At 39.1% G+C, this 16468-nt stretch overlaps 1 protein-coding gene across 2 annotated transcripts; it reads left to right on the forward strand.

Moving 5' to 3' along the window:
* The first annotated feature begins 7188 nt into the window (after nucleotides 1–7188).
* On the forward strand, nucleotides 7189–16398 carry LOC138958030 (protein canopy 4-like). Of its 2 annotated transcripts, none has more exons than XM_070329062.1 (7): nucleotides 7189–7626; nucleotides 9091–9214; nucleotides 9591–9731; nucleotides 10944–11028; nucleotides 12249–12366; nucleotides 13127–13198; nucleotides 13655–16398. In XM_070329062.1, the coding sequence occupies exons 1-7, from the start codon at nucleotides 7506–7508 to the stop codon at nucleotides 13789–13791; spliced, it is 798 nt and encodes a 265-aa protein (XP_070185163.1). In that variant the 5' UTR covers nucleotides 7189–7505; the 3' UTR covers nucleotides 13792–16398. The 2 variants fall into 2 exon arrangements, with proteins under 2 accessions (XP_070185163.1, XP_070185162.1); XM_070329061.1 differs by lacking the exon at nucleotides 7189–7626 and adding an exon at nucleotides 7954–8039.
* The last annotated feature ends 70 nt before the right edge of the window (nucleotides 16399–16468 follow it).

The raw sequence follows: 16468 nt of genomic DNA on the forward strand, positions 1-16468 counted from the left end.
GATAGAGTAGTATGCTAATGTTCCAAACACAGATAGAGTAGACTGCTAATGTTCCAAACACAGATAGAGTAGACTGCTAATGTTCCAAACACAGATAGAGTAGACTGCTAATGTTCCAAACACAGATAGAGTAGACTGCTAATGTTCCAAACACAGATAGAGTAGACTGCTAATGTTCCAAACACAGATAGAGTAGACTGCTAATGTTCCAAACACAGATAGAGTAGACTGCTAATGTTCCAAACACAGATAGAGTAGACTGCTAATGTTCCAAACACAGATAGAGTAGACTGCTAATGTTCCAAAATTCTGAATCAAAAAACAAGAAATTATTTAAATGTGTTTTAAATATATCGAGACATATTGTACTTGGTTTTTTTTATAACAGATTTCAGTATGTCAGCAGAGATAGGCCATGCTGTTAAGCAAAAATTATGTTTGTACATGTACAACATTGACAAAGTTAAACAGACAATGTTAGAAAATGTAGGGAAATTCCAATATAACACCTTGTTCGATAAGTTACTGTGACATGTGAATCAACTACACGCATATATGTGATGTACAAAACTGCTCGAATAACTAACTCTTGTTTCATTGAACAGAGACACAGGCTGCTGTTTTCATCTCAGTGTGTGTTACAAGATGTGTAAAGAATCACAAAATGTATATTAGTATCCCCCCGCGGGTTAGGGGGAAGAATTTACCCGATGCTCCCCAGCATGTCGTAAGAGGCGACTAACGGATTCTGTTTCTTCTTTAACCCTTGTTAAGTGTTTCTTGTATAGAATATAGTCAATGTTTGTAAAGATTTTAGTCAAGCAGTATGTAAGAAATGTGAAATCCTTTGTACTGGAAACTTGCATTCTCCCAGTAAGGTCATATATTGTACTACGTTGCAAGCCCCTGGAGCAATTTTTTTATTAGTGCTTTTGTGAACAAGAAACAATTGACAAGTGGCTCTATCCCATCTCCCCCCTTTCCCCGTCGCGATATAACCTTGAACGGTTGAAAACGACGTTAAACACCAAATAAAGACAGATGTATATTAGTACAATGTGTATTAAAATATATATATCTGTGTTATCAAGACATATACACATGTTTCTGTTAATTTTCCATGTCTAGTCTGCGCAACGTCAAGCGCTGTGCAATGTTTGCATTTTGTTTTTTGGTGAAAAAGTGATTTGACTTGGTAACTGCAGACAATCAAAAGCATTGATTAAGTGAGTCAAAGTTATGAAAAGGAGTGGGAAAAATGCTGAATAGCTTCTTGAAATAAAGGTGAGAAAGATGGTAAAGTATTAGCAGGCTGATCACATTTTGTTGGCAAGTAAGAAGGAAAAAAACGTAGGCTTTTTGAATTGATGTAGAATTTCTTTTTCTGCTTTGTGAAAAATACAGTAACTGTGTATAATTTGTACCAAAGACGGAAAGTGCCATTGAACAAGTGCTTTCGATACCGGTTGCAGTGACTTGTGATATTACATTCCTTTGGACATAGGGTTTTCATTAGTAACATTCATGAAGAGTCTTACACATTACAGTTTGGTTTTTGAATATGACAACTAAAGGAGTTTCCAAAAGGAAGAAATGTAAAGGCAAAAAGGTGTTTTTTAAAATTTGGAAACTGTTACCATGTCATCTACATTTTTCACTTTCTTTTCATTACTTGTGGGCGCTCATAATATTAATCTTTAATGTATTCTTGTCTTGTTATTGAGTCAGAGGAAGGTTTGGAGTTTTATAGCCACAGTTGCAGGTGTATAACTTTGGGGTGATGGTTGAAGCCGTCTAGTTGTGGAACAGACGAAAATGTTGTTTGCATGGATCTGTGTTATTGGGCATCAAGTATTTATTGTTTACATGTATCTTGTTTTCCGCTGTGTGTGTGTGATCTCAATTATGATCTTGTGAAACCCAGTATATTCTGATGGTTCAAAGCTTCCCGCAGTTTTTTTGGTTTTTTTATTCAAATTTAGTTGCCAGTAGACAGAAAAAGGTATATGACCGATATATGTCAGAATCAGTTTAAGCAGAGTTATTGTGCAGGCAGAAAAGGTCAGTAATGGTGCGTGGTTGTGCGCCATACAGATGATACATTTATGTACTTACCTGGTGTGCAAAGATTGTGACAATTGGTCACTTTATCATTTAACAAAGTTGTTTGTTTTGTTCAGTTTATTTATATTCAGAGGATTCTGACAATTTGTCTTTAAAGCTGTGGTCTATTTATGACTTTCCGGGGCTACGAGGTTGAAAAATAGGGACAAAATCATGTACAGATTTCTGTACAGCAAACACTACCCGAAACCCCACCTATACGGCGTGTATGACCTTGAGAGCTTCAGTCAACGCTTGAATTTTGCAGTGGTAACATCCGGTTTGCTCTCTCAGAGCTGAGCATATTTGTCAAGAAGGATCAAGCAGAAAAAATAAACGACTTGGCAGGGATTCGAACTCAAGGCATCGGGGCCTCGAAATGTCGGGGCCGATGTCTTAACCGCTAGGCCACTTCACCAGTATTGTCAAAGATAAAAAAATTGATAATGTTATATCCTTCTACGCTTGAATTATCATTCATGCGTTGCAAAAACGTAAACATTGACATTAAAATTTGCCTTTATTTGCAAACATGTTTTACAGAATCGCAGTACATGTTTACACAGTCATGCTACACGACATTCGCGCCGTGCAAATAGCTGCGATATCTCTATTTACAACATGCAAGAAAAATGACAAGAACAGTAATTGAATCTCTCCAAAGCTCTGTGCAGTTGAAACCAGACATCAAAGAGATAGTTATACATGTATTCACTTCTGAACAATGGGCGGATAGAGATATAAATCATGCTGCTTCAAGAATAACATAACATGAATTCATATCAATGTTTTTCCTTCTTTTTCTCAATTGGCGCAGTAGCCTAGTGGTTAGGACATGAGACACGAAGTCTCGAGGTCGAGAGTTCGAATCTTCGCCGGGGCGTTTATTTTTTCCCCTTGATCTCTCTTGAAGATAAAATATGATCAGTCTTGAGAGAGCAAACCGGATGTTATCCCTGCAAAATTCAAGCGTTGACTGAAGCTCTCAAGGTCATACACGCCGTATAGGTGGGGTTTCGGGTAGCGTTTGCTGTACAGAATTCTGTACATGATTGTATCCCTATTTTTCAACCTCGTAGCCCCGAAAGGTCATAAATAGACCACAGCTTTAATCATTTAAAGGATTTGTTCTTTCTGTTCATGTATTTTATTTTCGCATACTTGGCACTGAGTGGGTTCATTAATCCTTTCTTAAATGTCTCCTTCAAATAGAGGACATGTACACGCATACTTGGCACTGAGTGGGTTCATTAATCCTTTCTTGAATGTCTCCTTCAAATAGAGGACATGTACACGCATACTTGGCACTGAGTGGGTTCATTAATCCTTTCTTAAATGTCTCCTTCAAATAGAGGACATGTACACGCATACTTGGCACTGAGTGGGTTCATTAATCCTTTCTTGAATGTCTCCTTCAAATAGAGGACATGTACACGCATACTTGGCACTGAGTGGGTTCATTAATCCTTTCTTGAATGTCTCCTTCAAATAGAGGACATGTACACGCATACTTGGCACTGAGTGGGTTCATTAATCCTTTCTTAAATGTCTCCTTCAAATAGAGGACATGTACACGCATGTGTAATAGTTATATTTTGTTGATTGTGCATGTAAAGATTTGTGACAACTCTTTGCGTATATTACTTGTCTTTGATTTTACTTGTCTTCTGTGTGGAGGAAGTGGGGTTTATACGCTAATTGCACGAGTATGTTAATTGAGGTTAGCATTCAGTGACCGTACTAGATACTAAACGGGTTTTTCTCTTTCTCAGAAAGAATGTAGGTGTCCAGAAAAAAACATTTCTTTTGAAGCTTTGTCTTTTTTTAGCTGTAAAATATTATGTGTTTATTTTTTTAAATACCAGGTTTTCCGGGGAGGTGTATGGCTTGTTCAGAGGAAATCTTGCATAATTTAGCTGACTTGCATCCAAGTCTTCAAACATAAAATGTGTAGTGTTTTTGTTATTTTTTTTTACTTCATCTCATGCTTGTTTGTTTGTTTGTTCGTTCATGGGCTGAAACTCCCACGGCTTTTAAGTGTACGACCGTTTTTACCCTGCCATTTAGGCAGCCATACGCCGCTTTCGGAGGAAGCATGCTGGGTATTTTCGTGTTTCTATAACCCACCGAACTCTGACATGGATTACAGGATCTTTTTCGTGCGCACTTGGTCTTGTGCTTGCGTGTACACACGGGGGGTGTTCGGACACCGAGGAGAGTCTGCACACAAAGTTGACTCTGAGAAATAAATCTCTCGCCAAACGTGGGGACGAACTCACGCTGACAGCGGCCAACTGGATACAAATCCAGCTCGCTACCGACTGAGCTACATCCCCGACCACTTCATCTCATGCTTATAATAGACATCTGCAATTACATGTACTGTATATTGCATTTACATGTTGAACATTTTAGGGCAAAATTTCTGCTTTATTGATTATAAATATTCCCCCTGCGGGTTAGGGGGAAGAATTTACCCGATGCTCCCCAGCATGTCATAAGAGGCAACTAACGGATTCTGTTTCTCATTTTACCCTTGTTAAGCGTTTCTTGTATAGAATATAGTCAATGTTTGTTAAGATTTTAGTCAAGCAGTATGTAAGAAATGTTAAGTCCTTTGTACTGGAAACTTGCATTCTCCCAGTAAGGTCATATATTGTACTACGTTGCAAGCCCCTGGAGCAATTTTTTGATTAGTGCTTTTGTGAACAAGAAACAATTAACAAGTGGCTCTATCTCCCCCCCCCCTCCCCTTTCCCCCGTCGCGATATAACCTTGAACGGTTGAAAACAACGTTAAACACCAAATAAAGAAAGAAAGATTATAAATATATAATGGCATTCTTGGTTTTTTGGCTTTTTTGTACCGGAAAAAAAGGTCAAATGTACACCAAAGATGGCAAAGTCTTGTTTGTTTAGATTTTTTTCTGGTTGAAACTTGCATGTAGAAGTTGTAATCTTGGAGATTCAGGCAATTTTCTTGTTTTAAGTCTTTTGGTATTTGCTTCTTTCTGTGTAATTATCATAATGGTGCTGTTTCTATTTCTTTGGCACAGAACATAGAGCCAGGTGAACACAATCTCAGGATAAACCTACAGTACATGTACTAATTTTTTGTTGTTGCTTTCTGCGGGTAGTCGTTTTGATGCATTTTTTCTTTCTTTTGTAATTTGGAAACTTAATAGACAATTTTCGGGAATACCTTGGTCAGGATTGTATTGGTTGTGAAAGAGTGAGTACCCTTGCCTTTCCTCAGACAAACTTACAACACGTGCTTCCTGTACACGTGTATGAGACACACCCCTCACTGGTGACTGGCCTGGGGAAAAATGTCACATGGGGAAACTTTCCCACGTGACATTATAGGCCAGTCACTAGCGACAGCTAGTGTGTGTCCCATATGCGTGTACAGGAACCACATGTCGTAAGTTTGGCCAAGAAAAAGCTAGGGTAGGACAAGAACGATAACAACACTTTATTGTCCATGGAAATATGACATTAACGTGGAACATTGATTTTATTTTTCTCTCACTTGTTTCACAACTCGTACAAACCCGACAGTCTGATTTCCGGAATGTGTATTATTATTGTGGATGTGTTGTATAAACACCTCCTGTTGTATAAACACCTCCTGTTGCTTTGGAAGATTGCCAGTCTGGTGTGCTTGATGTTTTAATCTTTCCGCTTTTAATTTTGATACGATCCCCCCGCGGGTTAGGGGGAAGAATTTACCCGATGCTCCCCAGCATGTCGTAAGAGGCGACTAACGGATTCTGTTTCTCCTTTTACCCTTGTTAAGCGTTTCTTGTATAGAATATAGTCAATGTTTGTAAAGATTTTAGTCAAGCAGTATGTAAGAAATGTTAAGTCCTTTGTACTGGAAACTTGCATTCTCCCAGTAAGGTCATATATTGTACTCACTACGTTGCAAGCCCCTGGAGCAAATTTTTGATTAGTGCTTTTGTGAACAAGAAACAATTAACAAGTGGCTTTATCCCATCTCCCCCCTTTCCCCGTCGCGAAATAACCTTCGTGGTTGAAAACGACGTTAAACACCAAATAAAGAAAGAAAGAAAGAATTTTGATACGAACTTTGTATTTTTAGTCACTTTTTATTGAAAGTTTATATGGATTGCATAGCACACTGTGCCATCCAGGTCTTTGAAAGTCTTTCTGTTGTACTCTGTAAATGTTCTGCTAGTGCATTGTACATGTAAATTATTTATTCTACGTTTAAATCACACCAGTGTTTGTTTTCATAGTGTATTACTTAAGGCTTCAGTGAAAAACGAATGTTGTGCTATTGTGTAACTGTTCACCTAACTCACAGCTGTATGCTGAAGTTATTACTTATTTATGTGCTAATTGCATGAATATGTCAGTTGAGGTTTACGTTTGGTGCCCATGCTAGATACTGAATGTGGTTTTCTCTTTCTCAGACAGAATAAAGTGTCTAGACAAGCCTTTACGTGTTTATTGCTTTTTATTGTGGACACACATCTCAAACACACAGATTGCCAGCAGTTCAAACATCAAGGATCCAAAAGCAAAATGTTTGTGAAATTGTTTTGTAACAGGTATTTCAGTAAATGTTCTGTGAAGTAACCTTTCCTTTTGTGAAAGTTTAAGTTCTCAGTGTACTGATGTCTGTGTGTGTGTGTCTGGATCTGGATGCCCACTGGGTGTAGTTCATGGGGATTTCGTCACATGAGCCAACATCGGCTATTGCGTGACAGGTGGTGTGCGCATCGCCATTTCAATCAAAGAGACCTCTTCATTTGTATGGTCATAGATTAATGGCCACATAAAATATGGCTGTATAGCCCTGTATTTACAAAGTTTAAAAACGTTTATATGTGTGTTATGTATTGCTTTTGTACCTGCAACTGCAAAATTGTGAATTTTAAAAGCAAACTTTGACGAACAAAAAAATTGACTGTGAAGCAAAATTAAGCCAAAAATAGTATGATGTAAACGAAGAGCCAGGGTATAAATTCCATTTTATCAAACATACATCATTCAGAAACAATTTCAACACAAATAAGAATTTAAAACAAAATAAAAATTTTAATGACAAACGCCTTCTTCTCCTTCACATACGTACACACGCCCGCCCAAGACATCGCCAACCATCCAAACATTCTTCCTAGCACCCATAAATGAGGTAAAATAAGGGAAGTAAATGCTGTAGGATTGAAAAAATGCATAAATAAAAGCATTATTTCCCCTGCTAGAAATCCCATCTAAATTTGTTGAGGTCAAACAGGGTCAACATTTATCAACCAATGAAAAGCCACCACAACAATTTCCTTGGCGCACATGTCAACTTCCCGTTTCGGAACTCACATGTAGGCAGGCCTATGATTTTCTGTCAACGTTGCCGGCGAAATCACCGCTTGGAAAATGCGATCAATTTGTGTGTGTTTGGTCCTGCTGATGTTCTCACAGTTGTATGCAGAGGAAAGCAAAGGAGAAGAAGACGACGAAGCACCAAATGGAATAAGAGATCCGAAACCTTGTGAAGGTATTTCTGAACATTTGTTCTCTCTTCTTCAAGTGTCTTGCTTGCGTTGCGGGCAGATCATACCAAGTCCCTTTGTTTTCAATAATCTTGTCTGCAGGAAGTTTTTTTGTACGGCTTCTGTTAAGAAATGTCACAGCCCATAAACTACGGACACGGATAACAGTTATAACTTATACGAATGATACAGTGCGCACCAGATTGCAACTTTAACAAAGCATAACTTTCAGTTTCACTTTCAGTCTATTTTTAGTTATTGGAAATGCCCAACGTATTTTTCTTCCTCCTTCCTTTTTGTGCATTATATGAGACTGTGCACATGTACGTCGTGTGCACCTTGTGTGCAGTGTGTAAGCTTCTTATGATGGCTGCATTTACAGCATTGGTAACTCACTTTGAGAATGAGATATGTATACGTATGTATGTAGTTGAGACAATGACAAAAGGTGACGTTTTCATGTCAGTATGTCCCAAATGACATCACCAGTACATTTTTCATTCGATCTAATCTGTTTTCGTTCTATTTTTTCTAATAACATGCGTTAACAATTGATTGCCAACTGGAATGGAAGAGCACAAAAATTGTAACTTGATATGTAGTTTCTCTAGAGGGAAAACATCTTCCACTTTCATGTCAGTGTGTCCCATGCAACATACATTTGCCAAACAGCCATGTGTAAGTAGATTATTTGTTAGTGGTATAGAACATACTGATCAACAATCAAAGTCAGTTTTCACATTCATGTTCTACCTATTTCTTATATGTTTATTCTTTTGGCAATGGTGAAATGTCAGCAATCGTGTGTCATTCGGGACAGTAGACATGACACCTGACCTTTTGTCACTGTCTCAGTTATCAGTTTATGTTTAGAATTTGATGGGGTTGGGGAAGGGGGTACCTCTGATAATACTATCACTATGTATCACTATGTATCACTATGTACGTATCACTATGAGCAAACTAAGACTAAGAAGAATGTTCCATAATCTTTAGAGTTAGAATTTTGTTCCTTTATGCTGCGGATAACAATTCTGAACAGAACCATGCATTGATAGTTGAGTTTGATCATTTTTCTAGAGGACACGACTTATACAGGGACATCCCTCCCCCCCCCCCCCTCCCTCCCCCCCTCCCTCCCCCCGCTTGCTGTCTGTGGGAGGAATCTAATCCTTTAATACAAAAATATAAATATGATATCATATTTTGCATGTTTTTTTCTTTCTTACTTTAATGGGAGAAGAATGCATGAGGGTTCAGACACTTTGTTTTTATATTTTTTTAAGAATTGCAGGAAGTGTGCATCTAATGATCTATACACAGAGAATGGAGATTGTAATTTATGGCCTAAAATACTAGGTTAAGTAAGTTCTAGTGTACTGAAGAGTGCATGGTCATCTACATGTCTGATTCCAGTGTGTAAGTACCTTGCTGTGGAACTGTATGGTCATCTACATGTCTGATTCCAGTGTGTAAGTACCTTGCTGTGGAACTGCAAGGGCGGTTGGATGAGACAGGGAAGGTTCGAGGCTTCATCGAAACTGGCCATGGTTTGGACCCCAAGCAAAAGAAAAGGAAAGAATACAAGAGATCGTAAGTCGGAAAATTTTTCAAGTTTTAGATCGCTACTGATTGCTACTACGAGTGTAACCAAGTGCACGAAGTACAACAATCACCCATGGAGACAAAGCCGGCAAACATGGTTGAGATTTTAGAGCTAAGTTAACAGCCTTACAAAAACTGCCATGGCTACGCAAAGGCTCAAAGAGCATACGAGGTGAAAACAGTAGCCAGACCCCAGCACACAGAAGCCAGACCCCAGCACACAGTAGCCAGACCCCAGCACACACAGCTACTCCACATGTGTAAGACCATACGATAGTTATTGACACTGACAGACTAAAACACAATTCTTCACATGTGTTACTTTACTGCAAATTTACCACTTTTTTGCGAACTTTTGTTTCAGAGAGTTGCGGCTGATCGAGGCAATGCAAGAGCCTCATGTGTGTGACAAAATTTTGGAATACAACGTGCACGCTGAGCGGAAGAAAAGTCTGCGCTATGCTAAAGGACAAAGCGAAACTATGAAAACTCTCCATGGACTTGTGTAAGGAGTTGTGTGTGTGTGTGTGTGTGTGTGTGTGTGCTCTTTCTGTTTTGATTTGTGTGAGTGTGTTCTTTCCGTATTGATATGAAAAACTAGCCAAATTTAAATTTCACTTATGTTTTTGGTACTGGTAGATTCATTTTACTAGAAGTGTATAGGTATTCTGGTTTCTTTGAATGGACTGAACAATTTTTTTTCCGGAGAGCAGTGACTGGTGTAGATCATTTGAAGAAGGCACAGACTTTTCAATTAAAGACATCCAACATTTTGAATTGATAAAGAACAGAAAGATTCAGTCAGCAGAACACATTCAATCTTGTACAGTTGAACCTCCCTTTAAGACCATTGTTTTCCCCATTTTCTGTTCATGATTTACCCCCATTTTCTGTTCATGATTTACCCCCATTTTCTGTTCATCATTTACCCCCATTTTCTGTTCATCATTTACCCCCATTTTCTGTTTATGATTTACCCCCATTTTCTGTTCATGATTTACCCCCATTTTCTGTTCATGATTTACCCCCATTTTCTGTTCATCATTTACCCCCATTTTCTGTTCATCATTTACCCCCATTTTCTGTTTATGATTTACCCCCATTTTCTGTTCATGATTTACCCCCATTTTCTGTTTATGATTTACCTCCATTTTCTGTTCATGATTTACCCCCATTTTCTGTTCATGATTTACCCCCATTTTCTGTTTATGATTTACCCCCATTTTCTGTTTATGATTTACCCCCATTTTCTGTTCATGATTTACCCCCATTTTCTGTTTATGATTTACCTCCATTTTCTGTTCATGATTTACCCCCATTTTCTGTTTATGATTTACCCCCATTTTCTGTTTATGATTTACCCCCATTTTCTGTTGATGATTTACCCCCATTTTCTGTTCATGATTTACCCCCATTTTCTGTTCATGATTTACCCCCATTTTCTGTTCATGATTTACCCCCATTTTCTGTTCATCATTTACCCCCATTTTCTGTTCATCATTTACCCCCATTTTCTGTTCATGATTTACCCCCATTTTCTGTTCATGATTTACCCCCATTTTCTGTTCATGATTTACCCCCATTTTCTGTTCATCATTTACCCCCATTTTCTGTTCATCATTTACCCCCATTTTAAGACTCCCTCCTTTTTAAGACTTGATTGTCTCTGTGCCGGTGGCACTGAAAGCTTTCTTTACCTGTGTGTGATAATTTTCAGGGACAAAGGAGTGAAAGTGGAGCTAGGGATACCGTACGAGATGTGGGATCAACCGTCTGCTGAAATCACCAACATGCAGCGCAGTGTGAGTAGTGTTCCATTCTGTGTAGAGTGGTACCTGTCATGAAAGGACACCCTTGGGATCAGTCAAACTTGTCCATACGTTGCCTGTCAAGTGTCATAACAGGTATATTGTGGTCAGGATAATATAACAAAGGGACATCAGAAGGTCTTTTAACATCAGACAAGAAATCCTTCAGATGTTTTACACTTCAACGTGCAATAGTGTGTTGTACTTTGGCTCCGTGTGTTGGGGTGGCAACATCAACAAGCAAGACAGGGATAGATTAGATAAATTCATCAGGAAAGCAAGTGGGGTGGTTGGGAGGAAGCAGGACAATTTCACATCAACACATGAACGACGACTGACTGACAAGGTACAGAAGATTTTGGCTGACGACTCGCACCCACTCAGACTGGAATTTGACAGTAGACGGACAGACAGGAGCAACAGATTCAGACAACCAACCGCAAGATCCACACGCTACAGAAATTCGTTCATTCCATCTGCAATTCACATCTTCAATTCTCAGGTGGGGCGGTAGATGCTGGTGTTGTCGCTCTGATGCACGGGGTCAGTTTTCTGTATTGTTTCAGTATTGTTGATTTTGTTTTGCATGATTATATACTCTTATTCTACTCTCTTAGACAATATGTGATAACCGGCAAGGTGCTGACTTTCGTTTGTGCATTGTTGATGGTGAATGCATGTTAATTTATTTTTAATATACTTTCTTATGTGATAACCAATGTGCTGTATTTTCTCAGGACAAAGAACAAATGTTTATTTTGAATGTTTTATGTATGTTATTATTACGGACACAAACGCTCAGCAATGCAATTTCTCTTTTAGAGATTAATAAAGTTATTGTATTGTATTGTATTGTATTGTCCTTTTCTCTGGAGTTCTCCTCTCACCTCTCACTGGGGTGATGGGGGGCGGGGGGGGGGGGGGGGGGTTAAAACCCGTGTGTGTGTTGTGGTGATCGTTATCAGTGGTAGAGTAATGAGATTGCTTAGAAATAGAGCTGTTCTTGAAGTTAGTAGAAATGTCTCAAATAAGTATTTGTTTTAAATGTAAACACCTGTATGTTATGGATAATGTACCGTTCAGACTGCAGACTTCAAACCGTGTGCAACTAAACATCATTACAAGACGTAAAACCTCAAGTGTAAGACATGATTCAAATGCTTTCTCCTTGACATGCAGTGTTAGAATTATTTGCAACTTTCTTTGTGTTTCAGTGTTTCACGCTTGTGGAGGAGTATGAGGAAGACATTGAAGAGTGGTACTGGGGGGAGCAGGGACAGTCTCTGCTCGACTACTTGTGTGTGGATCGCTTCTTGAGGGGCAAAGACACACGTCAGTTGGCTTCATTGTTATACATTCCATGAACAATGTTAATCATAGGACTGCTTGCCGTCTTTTTTCTTCCATCTCTCTCTCTCTCTCTCTCTCTCTCTCTCTCTCTCTCCCTCCCTCTCTCTCTCTCTCTCTCTCTCTCTCAGGGCGTCTAAGTAATCATCATTGTTAGTCTATATTGATGGACAGCTGGCCATTTGCTTTTCTTTTCTGTTTCAATAATTGAGTCCAATACAGCCAGTTTGTGTGTGCAAACTCTCTTTCCTTTTCCCTGTCTGTCTGTGAGTGTGTTCGTGTTTACCTGTGTGAAGGGGTGGGTATTGCAGGTGAAGCATCAGCTGTGCTTAAAGTGGTAAAGTAGCAGGGGGACTAACTCTAGCTCTTACAGTTAAAGTGGTAAAGTAGCAGGGGGACTAACTCTAGCTCTTACAGTTATAGTGGTAAAGTAGCAGGGGGACTAACTCTAGCTCTTACAGTTAAAGTGGTAAAGTAGCAGGGGGACTAACTCTAGCTCTTACAGTTAAAGTGGTAAAGTAGCAGGGGGACTAACTCTAGCTCTTACAGTTATAGTGGTAAAGTAGCAGGGGGACTAACTCTAGCTCTTACAGTTATAGTGCTCAGTTTGCTCACCTTACATAGGTTCATTCTCATGACTCCTTCCTTTTTATGACTTGATTTTTGTCCAGATTTTCTGAGGTTCTTAAAGGGGTATTTCACTATTTGGGGTTACATTGTCTGAAATGCTGTTCTTTCCTCGCAGTATGCCTACATGAGGAGTTTGAGCCAAAGGGCAGTGACGAAGATGAGGACAGCGAGGACTCGAAACCCAAAGGTACGTCACTGTGTACACACTCTAGTCGCTCTGTCCGGACAGCAGCTGCTAATGTGCGTTAATTTATGTTTATTTCCAGGGAAGCAGTCTTTGCTGAAAATAGGAGTGGTCAGTCTATCTCTACCATTTGCCTAGTGTTAGTCATGCTTGGAGCATAACTTATTTATTTGGTCAGTCATTTCATTTTCATTGATATCTCCTTGCGTTTAGGCCCATTGCATTACAAATGTACTATCCGTCAGACAGTTCTGACACTATACAACTTGATACAACTTGGCTGTTATCGAATGACGAAAGAAGCGTAAAGAAACTGATTTTTTTTTAATATAATTCAATGAATTTATTATTCAAACAGGGTTTTTTTCAGTACAATGTGGTGGTGGTTTAAATACACATGAACAGTGAACACACACACATGTATGATCATAAACATTATATATGTTGTTGCCTTTACAGATACACCAGCAAAGAAGAAGACAAAGAAAAATACCAAGAAGACGAAAGGAGACACAGGGAGCACCACTCCTCCCCCCACCGCTCCATCTCCCATTCCGCCCCCCATCACCGACGGAGAAGTCAAGGATGAACTATGACGATGTCAAATGCTTAGTTTTATGCTGTGAACAACACTTGGTTACAGGGGTGGTGTGGGGCTTAGTTTTATGCTGTGAACAACACTTGGTTACAGGGGTGGTGTGGGGCTTAGTTTTATGCTGTGACCAACACTTGGTTACAGGGGTGGTGTGACCAACACTTGGTTACAGGGGTGGTGTGACCAACACTTGGTTACAGGGGTGGTGTGAACAACACTTGGTTACAGGGGTGGTGTGGGGCTTAGTTTTATGCTGTGACCAACACTTGGTTACAGGGGTGGTGTGCACGTGAAAGTTACCAATCGAGTGGGAGCCAGCCACAGAATCGGATTGGTTGAAATCATAAACATACTTTAATTTGAACCAATCTGGCCTCTCGGCTGGTTCTCATTTGGCTGGTTCTCACTCGGCTGGTTCTCACTTGGTTGGTTCTCACTTGGTTGGTTCTCACTTGGTTGGTTCTCACTTGGCTGGTTCTCACTTGGTTGGTTCTCACTCGGCTGGTTCTCACTTGGTTGGTTTTCACTCGGCTGGTTCTCACTTGGTTGGTTCTCACTCGGCTGGTTCTCACTCTGCTGGTTCTCACATGGTTGGTTCTCACTCGGCTGGTTCTCACTCAGCTGGTTCTCACTTGGTTGGTAACTTTCTCCTGCACATCAGCCCTGGTGCATAATTTGCTGTGTTCGTGACTATGAGACTGAAAAGGATTGTTTTCAGAATGGAAAATGCGTCTATGACTATGTTTTCATTGGTCCTCCAGATAAAAAGATAGCTTGTTCACTGTGAGAAATTTGTCGGTCATCTTGTTGGGACCAAAAAACTATTTGCTGAATGTGTTGTTTTTAATTTTATATGAAGACTACAAAATGTATGAGCTTTTGCTCATGCTGTGGAAAAAGACTCTGTGTTGAATGCATGAATGTGTGCATATTGCTTTCTTTTAAAACAAACAGTGTTGTGTTGAATGTGTTCAGCTTGCTGGATGTGTGTCCCCCAGAAAGGTGTGGATGAAGAATGTTGACTGGATGACTTGTGATTGCGGGGACCTGGGATGGAGTGCAGGAGAATGTGCCCAACTGGATGGAAACCAAGCGCTGAGTAGGAATGGTTTAAAGTGAAACAAGTTTAACATTTATACCAATCCGAACCAATGCTTTGGCTCATCCAGTTAGTCACTCTTGCATACTGCCCCAGCTGGTTTCAGAAAATCTGTGCACTGCTAAACAAAATTGTGGATAACTTGATTTTGCAGAAATGTGTGTATATGTTGTTATTCTGTGCCTGCTGCATTAACCAATGAAGGTAGACGACAGAAACTGACGGCTTTAAATTAAAATGATGAGAAGATTTAATTGACTTCATGAATGCCGAAAACCACAATGCATTTGTTCTCGGTTTAGTTTTTTTAAGTCAGCTAAGACCATGAATTATTTGCAAGAGCTATAAAAGTGACCTTGCTGGTGGTAATACAGGACTTGTGATGGCTCAGAGATGGTATCCAAGTCCCACCCCCACGTCATCACCATGGCACATAAAATACCTTAGTCATTCTGGTAGAAGTGCATTTGGTTGATTATACATGTACACTTAAACATACACCCACCACTGATTATACGCTCCATTGTTTTATTTTTCAGGGGAAATAGAATATGATAAAAATAGGTATATACACGTACAGACACAATGTACATGGATTGATATTTTGCTCTCGATTTAGTCAGCTTGTTTTATATAATATGTCAACTTTTCCCCCTCCCTATGTTCTACATGTGTCGTGTGTTGTATTTGTCCTGTTGTGTTGTTTACATACACAAATTGAAAATTGTTATGGTTATTTTTGCAACCTTCCACCACCCATATAAACCTGGCAGGGTTATTTCTGGAATTCGTCGATTGACTTGTGGATGTTTTGTTTGACTTGTGGATGTTTTGTTTGACTTGTGGATGTTTTGTATTGGAACTGCTAAGTTACAATTGCTGCTTTGAAAATGTCTGCTGTTTTATTTTTTATTGTTGAATCTTGCCTAAGAATGCTGTGTTGCTCAGTTTTTGAATAAATAATGTTCAGTGTATTCTGACATAAAATTGCATGATTGTGTAAGGGATATACATTTTTTGTTTCTAATGTTTTGTTTTGTTTTCTTCCATGTAACTATTTTTTTTACATTGAGTCTATGGCACAAGTGGTTTTAAATCAAAGTCAGCCAGGCTTTCTTCCCAACAGTTTTTCATTTTTTGCACACTGCATACTCTCCCTTGCAGCTTATCAATTCTATGTGTTAATTTGATTTGTGATATTTTTTAAGTTTTATGAACAGAAGTGAAAAGCTGGATACTTACGAAGGAAATTATTTTCAGTTGAAGAGTTTCAACTTTTAGGTGCCTCTTCTTTGTATGCTATTTGTGTACACGTGTATGTGTTTGTGTTGTATTAGTGTGTGTGTGTGTGTGCGTTTATTTGCATATGTGTATGTGCGTCTGTTAAAACTTACATGCTTAAAACAATATTTTGGCAGTTCAACTTACACTGAACAATTATTTATTTTATGATACAAAATTAAAACTTATGCTTTCTATGATCAAAATAAATTTGATACTAGAAATTTGCTTCATTTCTTGAACACGTTTAAAGGCGAGAAATTGAGAGAGTGTGTGTGTGTGTGTGTGTGTGTTCACA

The sequence above is a fragment of the Littorina saxatilis genome, linkage group LG2, assembly GCF_037325665.1.
Source record: "Littorina saxatilis isolate snail1 linkage group LG2, US_GU_Lsax_2.0, whole genome shotgun sequence".
Lineage (NCBI taxonomy): Eukaryota > Metazoa > Mollusca > Gastropoda > Littorinimorpha > Littorinidae > Littorina > Littorina saxatilis.

Coding starts and splice junctions, on each gene's coding strand:
- LOC138958030 (XM_070329062.1), top strand. CDS start 7,506: ATGCGATCAATTTGTGTGTGTTTGGTCCTGCTGATGTTCTCACAGTTG. Junction 9,732..10,943: donor AAAACTCTCCATGGACTTGT/GTAAGGAGTTGT, acceptor GATAATTTTCAG/GGACAAAGGAGTGAAAGTGG. Junction 12,367..13,126: donor CTTGAGGGGCAAAGACACAC/GTCAGTTGGCTT, acceptor CTTTCCTCGCAG/TATGCCTACATGAGGAGTTT.